Source organism: Helicoverpa armigera, chromosome 11 (assembly GCF_030705265.1).
Source record: "Helicoverpa armigera isolate CAAS_96S chromosome 11, ASM3070526v1, whole genome shotgun sequence".
NCBI lineage: Eukaryota > Metazoa > Arthropoda > Insecta > Lepidoptera > Noctuidae > Helicoverpa > Helicoverpa armigera.
Genome location: NC_087130.1, coordinates 6,996,033 through 7,008,024, shown reverse-complemented (window position 1 = coordinate 7,008,024; position 11,992 = coordinate 6,996,033). Strand labels below are relative to the sequence as shown.

Genomic DNA, 11,992 nt, shown 5'->3' with positions numbered 1-11,992 from the left:
TGACTTTTCTATTACCACATCTAACTGTGATGTTATTTTTGAAATGTCTACAAGGTCTTGGCGAGCACTTTAATTTCATTCTTTGGTAGCCAAGCTGGAGTCGGGCGCGAACTAGTGTATTCGACAGCATAGAATATTTACATGAAGTAAAATCCTTTAAAAATCCTCGGGACGCCGGTGAAACAGTGTGGAACAGCTAGTACATCTGAGATTTAACCAAAATGTGTGTTGACTGCTTTATTCGTCTGTTATTTGAGTATTTCAATTCATCTACCACATCTATATTTTTTATTTACTGAATAATAGGCGCCACTGGGACAAAATAATTATAACACTAATAATAAAACACAAAACGGACGAAGTCGCGAGCGACCGCTAGTTACTTATAATAAAGCAAGAAATGAAACAAATGTATAAAACAGTACATCTATATTGCACTATAACATCTCACTGAGTATTGTACAAATTGTGTATCATTATTACGAAAATGGATTATACTAAAATACAATCATTACACAGTGATGCCAATGAAATAGCTAGCGGGTGCATTATCACAACACAAACTAAGAGGTACACAAGTACATAGGGCACAAGCACTCCTTGCAACATCGGTTTATGAAAAAACTTATATTCGTCTGACAAACCCCTTGGCATAAGGGCACGATGGCGATGACTTTATATTTTATTAAATTATAATAACTAGTAATAATTCGTTTTCATAAGTCACACAATGTGAATATTATTGCGTCTTGTTAAAGTTGATCAAATAGCTAAGATTAGACGAGTCGCTTGTTCCAACTTTTACGTCACGAGTATGTTTAAATAGGCTTTAATCTATAATCTATTGCTTGTACGTAATATACATATAATTTTAATTACAACCTTTTATAATGCAGAAGTCAGATCTTTCAACAACATTTAAACTTCATTATTACATTTAATAGACTTCTTACTCATTAATTATAATTATTATGTACAAAAAAACAGATTTATACATTAAAGGTTCAGGTAAATACACGAATCCACGAAGGTAAAGGTACTATAGGGATGTTCAAACAGATGAGTGTTACCTGTATCCATATATCTATACGTACATAGACTTAATACTACCTAGTGTCCATAATATTTATTATCTAAGATGATACTGAATATTTGGTAATATCTCTATGAAATCTGTTTACTGTGCAGATTTGAAAGTTAATTTAAAAAATTACAACCATTTTTTATAAATCAAAAGAAGTAACAGCTTATTAGAAGCAGAAGATATTTTCCAAACATTCCGTATGATCTCTAGTTAGGCATGTTATACACTTATGAGGGTTAGAATATTCAATCTGTAATATGTAAAACTTTGACGTTATCAGATATTATGCCTGTCTGAAGCAATGCTGTGCAGACCCACACAAGCGTATAGTACGCCTCAACCACGATGAAACTTATTATGTATGATTAATATCATGTAGCTTTGCGAAAATTGACAACATTAGCATTATTACCATAGATCCCGTATTTTTATGCAAGTTAAACTATTGTAACAGGTAAACTGTTAGCTTTATTTGAAACATTGTTTTTTGAACGACCGATGGACGTTGCCTTATTAATTGCTTTAAAACTTTGGCGCTATTGCAGAAAAAGTACAACACGCAGGCTTCCGTAGAAATCAGGATATGTCTACTGGAAACCGGAGATCATTTTCATAAATTGAATATACTTTTTAATGCATGAATTACCTATACCTATTGTATGTAGTATGTGATGTTATTCTCTATTTCCTTTTTATTTTGCAAAATGTTCTAATCCTAAATCCACGCACTTAATATAAATACTTTTCGTACAGGCACAGAGAAAAGAGAGCATTTTTAAAGCAAATTGATGAGCCAACGTTCAGACAGTGCTGATCAATTAATTTTTTTCTTTATCTGTGTTTGTATAGTACCATCAGCATTAAATACATGCAAAAATATTCAACTCTCTTATCTTCAAAATATAAAGTATTCTAGCTTACCCAATTATAATTGTATAGTTATTTATATTTAGCCGTTTTTAACGGTCGCAAAGAAGTAAACACTTACAGGAGAGTCAGCCAGTTGGAATATTAAAATCGTTTAATGCTGACTGTACTAAATATATTTTGTAAAAATACAGTAAAAGATCGTCTGCTTACTTGTAGTACCAGTCAAATACATTAATATAATTTCGGACGGTATTTAAGTAGTGGTGTTTATTTGGTACAGCTCAGTGTACGTTCATGTGTTGTCCGAGTTGCGGCTTGCGTCCCTAACGTTTGCGGAACACGTCACTGTCACTTATATAAATAAATAAATATCAAAAACAATTGATTGAAGTTCATTACCACTGCTCACGTGATCTCTCAAAACATCAACGTTCATAGCAATATTATTCAGTAAGTAGAACTTTATAAAATTTGTATTTATTCCACTTATTGCATGCAGTTGTATAAAATAATAGCTGCACTTACAGGTTATTCATAATATTAATAATGAAATTTCCTTTGTAAAGAATGTAACCAATAAAATCAACTTTACTTTGAATAGCTATTGTACACTATAGAACAACAGTTAGGTTTCATATCTGTGAGCGATTATATACTGTCTCTTCTGTACTATACACTATTCTTCTACATACAACTTTTGTTGAAATATAATTACACTATAGCTAGTTTAGGTTTAATAAAATAGCAAAATTAAAAATAGTTGTTAAAATAAAGAATGACTAGAGCGAGAGATAGATAGAAAAACTGAAATATGATAAGAAATTAATAGCTGCTAAAAAGAATCCAGTTCTTCTCTTTCTGGATATCACGATTTTATACCAGAGGAAATTAATGATTATTGATTCGATATACTTGATTCAAATAAGAAATAAAATGTGTATTTACTTACTCACAATACACAAGAGGTACAAGGGTACATTAATACTGCATTTCTCTGAAAAACGTTTTAAAAAACAGAATAGTTTGTGAGACATACAGTACAAAAGCTGTCGAGTTTAAGTCATAAGTTTCAAATATCATTCTGTCGCTGACAAGTGTAGACGAATTAATGATAAAGCATGTTGTTTTAAATGCATTGCATATTGCTTGAAATATGTTAAGGGAGTAGTTATGTAAACAGTCCTGCATTTTAATATCAGAAGTCATATTTGTAGTATGTACAATAGTTCAGTAATGTATTATTATGGGATTTCTTATACTATTTATATTAGTATGTATATAAAATTGCCATTCCAGAGAAGAAGTTGTTTAAGTTAAATGTACATAGCAGACATTTATTTACATATGAAACATCTGATAACTGACATTTAATAAAAATAAAATATATTTCTATGTGTGAATAATATTATTAGCAATCTATAAATTACACTTTAACTAATGGACATCACCAAATCTCATGATTCGATTTCAAATGAATTACACTATACATAAAACCACACGTATTACCTATTCTAAGATGTCTCCTAATTGTCCCAAGTGTGAACACTTTTGTCGCATCTTTTGTACGAACTATATTATAACAAGCAGAATTTATATTTCTCTTATGAAGCAATATAGTGCAGTTTGCGTACAAATTATGAACAAGACTGATTACACTTTAGGATGTATAAGAAAACGGATAGTTATGCTTTCTCTTATAATATATAATTCACATCATTTTTGTAGGTTTTAAATATTGATACTTGTTAGGCATTATCAATAAAATAAACACATATAAAAAGTAATAAAAACAATGAGAGTGCTATGTGTGTGTAAAAATTTGCTAGATAATAATTATCTTAGTTTAAACAAGGTTTATTATTATTACATTTTATCTTAACTCGGATATAATGTTAGTCACGTCGGTACACACTTTTTAATGCTTTAGTATTTTTGTTACAGATGGAAGGTTATACATATAGGCAGATTAGAAATTCCTTCGCCAGACCCCTTCCCTCTTATTATAAAACGCGGTATCAAATAAGTATCGGCTTTTGTACTACCTTTAATCCACCTTTAAGTACGACCTTGAAAAAACGTTATTACAAAACGCAGTTTATCGCAAGTCCTATTACTATCTGTAGTACAAAAGATAAACCATCGAGCCCCCTAGTTTAACTGCAGTACTTAGTCGACAAACGTCAAGTTCCGACATTATTTACTTTTGAGGTTATTTGTTTTGTGATGAAAAAAACGAAAGTGGATATAAATATGTGTGATTTGGAATACTTGGATGTGTTAGAATACTATTGAGAGTGTCCGGGGACCCAACAGAATGCGTCATCGACAAAATCTCTTCAAATTACCTGACGACAATTTTCGATATAAATATCGATTTACGTTTTTCGAAATAATAGTCAATTGAATGCATGATGATAATCCAGGATGATCCTATGATGCTCAACTGGGCTCGCCACAAAGTAAGTAGCCTTTACAGTGCAAGTAGGTTGCCAAAACATCCTAATTAGTTGTATACGAGTCAAAGTTTTTATTATGGATGTTTGTTTATGTTCCACACATAAACTACCACATAGATTTTGATGAAACTCCGAAAATATATCAGATTATCATACAGTCTATTGTTTATTTGCAGATTCAAGACTATTTTGGCGTTTTGCACGCCGTATCTCTGCCAGTAATATGCAATGTTTGTAAAAGACTGGAAGCTTGCTAGAATGTACAAAAATGCCTAGATGAGAAAGGGAACAAGATTGTGTGATGAAGAACAGTGTCCAACATGTAGCAGTGCATTTGACTGTATAAATAGACATCGGAATAAAATATAATTTTCTACTTTTATGTTGTTTCAAATGTTTCATTTTCTTTTGGTAATTTAATGCACACGATATTCTGTGTGTAGGTAAGTTATTGTGCACTTAATTTTGAAGAGGTTCTAATTAGATGCACAACGTCTTATTTAATCATTTAAATCAGGATGAAAATAATCCAAATTATTTCTAACCTAAAAACAAAACAACTTGGATACGCGCGCTGGCGTTCCGTTATACGCGCAAACTCGATAGTTGTTTAAAAGAGAATAATTGGATCATGTATATCGTTAAAAGATACTAGAAATATAAAATTACCTTTAAATAATAAAAAGTAATATTTTCAACTGCAGAGATATTTTTTTTATTATCATAGTTATTTATTTTTCATCAAAATAGACTTAACAAAATAATATAAAAAGGAACGGCGCATAGAATTCGGAACGATTGAGCGAATGATTTAAATATTTGTTGCTTATAATCTGTGGATATTATTTGAACCACACACACACACAGACAAATCGAAGTACTAAACAGTCTTCTCTTAGTCTACGTTTTGTAATAAGGATGTCAAGACTATCGTAAGTACCGTAACAAACCAAGACGTCTTCAGTCGGGTTTAAACCACTACTTGCGGCAGTTTTTATAATAAGAGGGCTTTAGTTCAGGTGATCTGAGAGTGAGAAGTAATAGTTCACGACATCCACCACAACATGACATCACACAATTTGAGCAATTGCTTAGGAATAAGATCATTCGAAAAGTAAACAATATCTACAATAATTGAGATCAAGAACGCACTTAGGTAAACTATAAAGGAGAATGTTAGACTTTTGAATAATACTACAATGTACTAGCTATAGTTACTATTCAAGCGTAGTTGAAAAAGTTATTAATTTTAACAAGGTGTATAATTGGTGGGTTACCTCACTTATATAACTACGATTCCTTCATTAGTTTGAAAACTAGGACTAGAAGCGTGAAGTCTTGAAAACAATAAAAATGCAAATGATTCGCATCTGTATGACTAAAATAGAAGATACAACACAAGAGTATTAATAATCTACCATGACGTTACTCAACTGTGTACACCACACGATCATGAGTTTATGGACGATTCCTCTTTCGATTTATTTCTATTATATTTTTAAGTACATCAACATTTCGCGTAAGACAGCATGTCTCCCGGAAGTAGTGGTTGGCGAAGCAGACTCTACGCGTCGTTAACATATTTAGGGTTACAGACTGTTAAAACTGTAGCGCAAACCTTGTAACATACTATACTATTCATACCCCTAGAAATTCAACAATTTAATATTCTGACAGTCGGAAATCTACATAAAACAGGGAACATCTAGATATCAAAAGAAAATATTTCCACAGATTTGTACTGCGAAATTAGTGTAAGGTGCAACAACGACCTAACGTCTTGTGGCTAATATAAAATATGTAGCCCATAATGTATGTAATGTGTTTGTGACTGGTGGTGTAAATGCGGATTACAAGGTACATAAAGAATAGCTTACTCTATGATGAGGCATCTCGGTAAGTGTTCGTGGAGATAGTCGAAGAGTTCAGGCGAGGCGCCGGGGCAGTTCGTCAGCTCCAACTCGCGTAGCTGTCGCAGCTGTATGAGGCTCGACAGCCCGCCGGACGTCAACAAAGGACACCCTGCAAAGAGGTATGTAATGTATATGTAGCTAATACCGCAGTTAAACATGCAAAGGGTTCGTTACACAATGCCGTGCCGATCAATAAATTAGCAAGGTTAAGTTTACTGCGGTGAGTTCATCAATGGGTGCCTACTTTATTTAATATACTAAGACCTATTTTGTTTTCTGTGCCCAATTTTTTTCTGTTGTGACGGATTGGGCATAATTGTAAACTATTTTTAATAGTTGGCTAACCAATTTTTTTTTCAATTGGGATGCCCAGGTAACTGGGTTGTGGAGGTCAGATGGGCAGTCGCTCCTTGTAAAACACTGGCACTCTGTCGCTACCGGTTAGACTGGAAGCCGAAAATTGGCTTACCAATAATTTTCAACTGGGTTGTGGAGGTCAGTTAGGCAGTCACTCCTGTTAAAACACTAGTACCCCGCATCCAGTTAGACTTGAAGCCGACCACAACATAGTTGGGAAAAGGCTCGTGAGATGATGATAATACTATTTTTCAAAGTTGTCTTATCTGTTTTGAGACTAGTGTAAGCTTACCGGCGAGGGACAGCAGCTGCAGCGAGCGCATGCCGCAGAGGTGCTGCACGCCGAAGTCGCGCACCTGCGAGCACCAGCGCAGGAACAGCGCCACCAGCGACTGCATCGTGCTGATGTAGCCCACGCCGATGTCCGTTATGTGCACGCATCTGACAACAATACGGACATATTGATCTCTGACAATTACGCGAATATTAGACGTTTAAAATTTAAATAAAACTACTTTTACGGATATTATCGCGTTACGTGCAGTCTGCTGTAGTTTTATTCAAACAATTCATTTGGCAATGCCTGTGATATATGAGCCTTCTTTGTTGTGAAATCATCAAATGACATTCATCACGCCATAGTTGCAGCCCACCATGTGCCTTCTGGGGCTCTTTGTGTACCAGGGTCGCGATAACTCATTGGAACTTTTGGTAACTTTTTTTTATTACTGGTTGTTTATTGGTATTGTATCGTTTAGTGCCACCAGCTACTGTCTTACGCTTTCCTTTGAAAGTAAGCACACCAGAAAAAATATACATAACATTACCTATTAATACAAAAATATATAAGCAAAAACTCCAAATCTCAAATAAAAAAATAGAATTGGTTCTCGAAAAGATACAAAGAAGATCACACACACCTGTCCAACGTAAGCTCCTCAAGATGATTGAGATCGCATGCGATATACTCGAGCGCGTTGTCAGTGACGCGCGGACACCAGCTGAGGTCGAGACTGCGCAGGCGCGGCAAGTTCTCCGCTAGCAGTTCCACGCCCTCGTCCGTCACCTTGCTGCACCCGCTCAGGGATAGCACCGTCAGGTTCGGTAGAGAGTGCACTGGAATATTATATACTTTATATTATGTATCCGCCACTGCTAAACAGACTACACATGTCTCGAGTTCAGGTTCGATTCGAGTCTAGATGGTGATTGAAATCCCCCGTACTCTGGAGGGTACGTTGTTTGTCGAATGGTCATCCCATCGGACTATGACAGTGAGGGAATAGAGTACCTGCACACAGCTGTCTGATATTCTTTCAGAACCGAAACCGTTGCCGATAAATAGGCGTTGGACCATTATTATTTATACTATGTAGCCTCCCATAATTGTAACCTTCTTATCATAACCAAAAATTGAACAACGTATTTGATTATTATGAGTGGAATTAAGTCACGTTACATTGTTTACTTTAAAAAATTGCCATGACATAAGTTAACTGTGAAGAATTTATATCACATTTATATCACCGTTTCTAATTAATAAAATGACTATAGCAGCACTATAGCAATAGCAATGACTTATTCTCCTTTCATGAGTAAATAATAAATTGTTATTTTAGATGCAATTGTACTAATTTTGTTATGTGCCTGAATCATTAAATATCATAAATTATAAGGAGATATTATGTAACTAAAGAAAATATCGCTACTTACTTAACCCATTCACCAGTAATATCTAGTCATCATTTTATAGCAACTCTCTAATTATATATTCATTTATTCATTACATAATGTATAGTTACGGAAAGTACTAAAAGCAAGGAGGCTCAGCCTACGCCGAGCCCTTTCTCGAGCTAACTCGCTAGATGACTCTTGACCTGAATACATATGGAAGTCGGCCGGGATCGACTCGCAGTAATTGGGTGCCTATTGTTCGGCTCGGAAAAGAAGCTATAGATATTCCTTTCATCTATTTCTACTTTAGCCCGCGTGGAGCCGTATTCTTACTTAGAATTGAAAAAAAGTATAACATATCTTTCGGTATATATATCCTACTAAACCACACTAATATGTACATTACAACAAATGCACAAGTTTGTATGCATGTATGTTTTTTGTTCCTCTTTTACGTAAAAATAACTGAATTTTTATGACACTTAGCAGTAATAGATCTTATATATCAGAATAACAAATAAGCCACTTTTTCCCATGCTGGAAGTAGTTCCCTCAGGACCCTAGTTTTCTCACAATATTTATTTCTGTTTGTTTAAATTTGAAAAATTCTTTCACTGTTAGAAAGCTATGCTCTTCCCAAGCAACATAGGCCGTATTTCGTACGAGATACGGGTGAAACCGAGGGAAATCGGGTGGTATAGTATATATAAAATAAGGAACAAAAACTGACCTATATTAACAACGCCATGGTTAGTGAGCTCCCAGCAACTGTGCAAGCGCAACACACTGAGGGAAGCGCTCTGCTTCGGCGAGAAGTATCCTAAAGCGGCGTCCGTCACGTGGTACGCTTGAAGAGAAAACTCATACAGCGATGGTAGAAGTTGCGCTACTGCCCCGACCTGTGGATGAAATAAATCATTAGTTTTGGGTACAGAAATAAATTGCATTGAAAGATTTCGACGTATTGAGAACTTCTTGATTTTTTTAAGTTAGCAAAAAAATTGAGGAATTGATGAAAGTAAGCAAAGTTAAAGTGTGTGAATCCATAGATTGATTGTCACAGAGCGATACGCGTAACGCAGTGAAATCGCTACGTCGCATCGCGTCGTACGGGTGAATTGGGATTGATCCGTGTAAATTAATAGCAGATTGACACTGAAATATTTAGTTGAATTTGGATTGATATACCCAGACGCATTTTTTATACCTTTTAGAATTTTATTTGAAGATTTTCTCAGAAAGATTCTAAGTGATTATTGCAAATGTTATGTAACTCATACTTACAGCCTCGTCAGCAATGTTAATGCAATCAGTGAGTGTGAGAGAGACAATTCGTGGAGTTAGGCATGCCCACAAACCAGCCTCGGTTATTTCATTGCATCCAGTTAGTTCTAGCTCAAAGAGGACCTAAAAAGATATATGTTAATCTTATTAGAATTTTATATATTTTTATGTATGTGGTAATTATCTGAATTGCAGATACTAATGGTATGCACCTATTAAGCAGTTCTCAGGATAAATAGCAATTAAAAAATATTTTTTTACCTGAAGATGATCCAAAACAGCTTCCAGCCCTCTGTCAGTTATTGTACATCCTTTTAAGCCAATGGCATGAATATGATGGGCTGACAAAGGAAACTGTCTTATAAATTCATTGATATCATCATCAGAAGCAGATACTAAGACTACTCCACGTATGCCTCTCCTTATCAGAGAGTTGTAAAATCTTTGCATACAACATCCTGTGGCTGACCGTAGCTCTCGACAATCAAGTACGGCAACGAGGCCATTCCACCAGCGTGGTGAAGAGTACAGTATATCACGCCATCTGGTACACACTTGTGCAAGTGACCTTCTATCGTTTGCATTGAAGTATAGAAAAAACTTTTCTAGAAACCGCTCTTCTAAAATAAATTGATTCCAAGACAATGGTCTGGGTGATGGACGGCGGCGACGCGGCACTCGCGGCGCGGCGGCTGCGGCAGTGGCCGGGCCGCACAACGCATTGGCGACGCGTTCGACGACGCCGGGCGAACGCTTGCGGCCGCGCAGGCCCAGGCCGGTGATGCGGCGCGACAGTTCCGCCGAGGCTCGCTCCACGACTCCCTGCGCCGACACTGATGACATCTTCACCTTGACGCGGCGTATAGTGTCAGCCGCCGGCCGCCCGCCGCCCGACCCTGCGCCTCCCGCGCCGTGCTCACAACCCGCCACCGCGCTACTGTACAACAATATCTTACATTGAAATTTAAGTAAAGAATAAATATGTATACTAATAAAGCTACAGGTAATCAGCTCAGAAACTACTGCTTTGATTTGAAAAAAACTTTCCATACCTATTTGATGGACATTTATTGAGAAGAGTTACTTTGTAGTTTCACGAGTAATTACCTCAAGCAATGAATTTTCAATGGTCACAGACAAGTGTGTCATCATTATTCCCATGTGTGTAGTAAATAAAACTAACATCATAGTATTGTACATACACCCTACATTTTGGGCATTTATTTTTCATTGTAGAATTGAAATCTTTTCAGTGCCATTATGGAGTTTCATGTCTTTGAAGTAGTTCTTTTAACCCCTAATATGCCAGTGGTGCATGATCCTTGCGAGACACAATTGATTTTCTATTGTTCTCTAATTAGCGGCATTAAGCAGTTAATTATTTAATCATTTTCTTGTATAAAATATTAAAGTTTGATAACAATATTGATATCTCTTACATTTTTCTGAAACTAGTAGACTAGAAGGGATCAACAAACCAGTTTTTAGCATTTGCCTATATTTTAAAACAACAAAATGAATTTAATCAGCCCTGTGTAATGCCAGTTGAACTAAAAAGCATATAAACATGTATTTTAAATTAATTTCTGAGTACAGTGGACATTCATAAAATACCTTTCTCATTCTTCTTGAGTGACAACAAATCAAATGTTTATAAAAATCTAGATGTTTTATCGCTAACGATAGAACAGTTAGTTTGTACGGCGTTACTCGTTAGCGTTACCGTATGAATATGTTGTGGAGATCAACAAGGATTATACAAGGCACCTATAACTAGGACCCGAGTTTGCTTACATAAAAATCCGCAGGAACCTCGAACAATCTCATCATTAATATTATTTGTGACTACTAAAACTTACCCTGCTATCGAGGTTTATTTAGGAAATCATTTCAAACATTCGAATATAAATAAAAAATCGATTTACTTCAAAATTTACCTTTAACTTCTTTTCTGGAAAAATATAAACCATCGTATGATATCTGCAGCTGCACTGAATATAAAACTTTGTTATGGTTAATTCAACATTGGATTTATAATGTTGAAATTAATTTTTCACGAAATTTTTACAGCTACAAGAAAATACACTTGAATTCACTCACTACTAGTGTTGTCAGTCAGGGGACTAAAATTACTAAATATTGCGTTACGTCATTGAATCACAGACAAACTGATACAATATCGATTGAAACTTACTACTGATTTTGCAAAGAAAAGAATAATCGTTTGATAAAATTATCTGGAAAATCCGTAAATCCTAGACTTAAAATAATGCCGGTAACTACAAATAGTACCCAAAGATATCGGGCAAACGGGCAAGAATGTTTTTTAGACAGACGGTACAACATCTGTGGAA

At 35.3% G+C, this 11,992-nt stretch overlaps 1 protein-coding gene and 1 long non-coding RNA gene across 2 annotated transcripts; one reads left to right on the top strand and one right to left on the bottom strand.

Moving 5' to 3' along the window:
* The first annotated feature begins 3,952 nt into the window (after positions 1-3,952).
* Positions 3,953-4,790, top strand: LOC135117515 (uncharacterized). Its single transcript, XR_010276950.1, has 2 exons — positions 3,953-4,413; positions 4,587-4,790. It is a non-coding gene; the product is annotated as an uncharacterized LOC135117515 (long non-coding RNA).
* Positions 4,791-4,936: 146 nt separating this feature from the next.
* LOC110379628 (F-box/LRR-repeat protein 16) lies at positions 4,937-11,743 on the bottom strand. The gene is made up of 7 exons (XM_021339371.3): positions 11,576-11,743; positions 9,900-10,575; positions 9,639-9,761; positions 9,085-9,253; positions 7,601-7,796; positions 6,973-7,121; positions 4,937-6,432 (listed from the first exon to the last, which is right to left on the bottom strand). Exons 2-7 carry the CDS (start codon positions 10,479-10,481, stop codon positions 6,284-6,286), a joined length of 1,368 nt encoding a protein of 455 aa, XP_021195046.1. The 5' UTR covers positions 10,482-10,575; positions 11,576-11,743; the 3' UTR covers positions 4,937-6,283.
* Between the last annotated feature and the right edge of the window lie 249 nt (positions 11,744-11,992).

Excerpts from the sequence above, each read along its gene's own strand:
- LOC110379628 (XM_021339371.3), bottom strand. The coding sequence starts at position 10,481 with ATGTCATCAGTGTCGGCGCAGGGAGTCGTGGAGCGAGCCTCGGCGGAA. Across the intron at positions 9,762-9,899 it reads CTGTTTTGGATCATCTTCAG|GTCCTCTTTGAGCTAGAACT; the intron begins GTAAAAAAATAT and ends ATATCTTTTTAG. Across the intron at positions 6,433-6,972 it reads GCAGCTGCTGTCCCTCGCCG|GGTGTCCTTTGTTGACGTCC; the intron begins GTAAGCTTACAC and ends ACCTCTTTGCAG.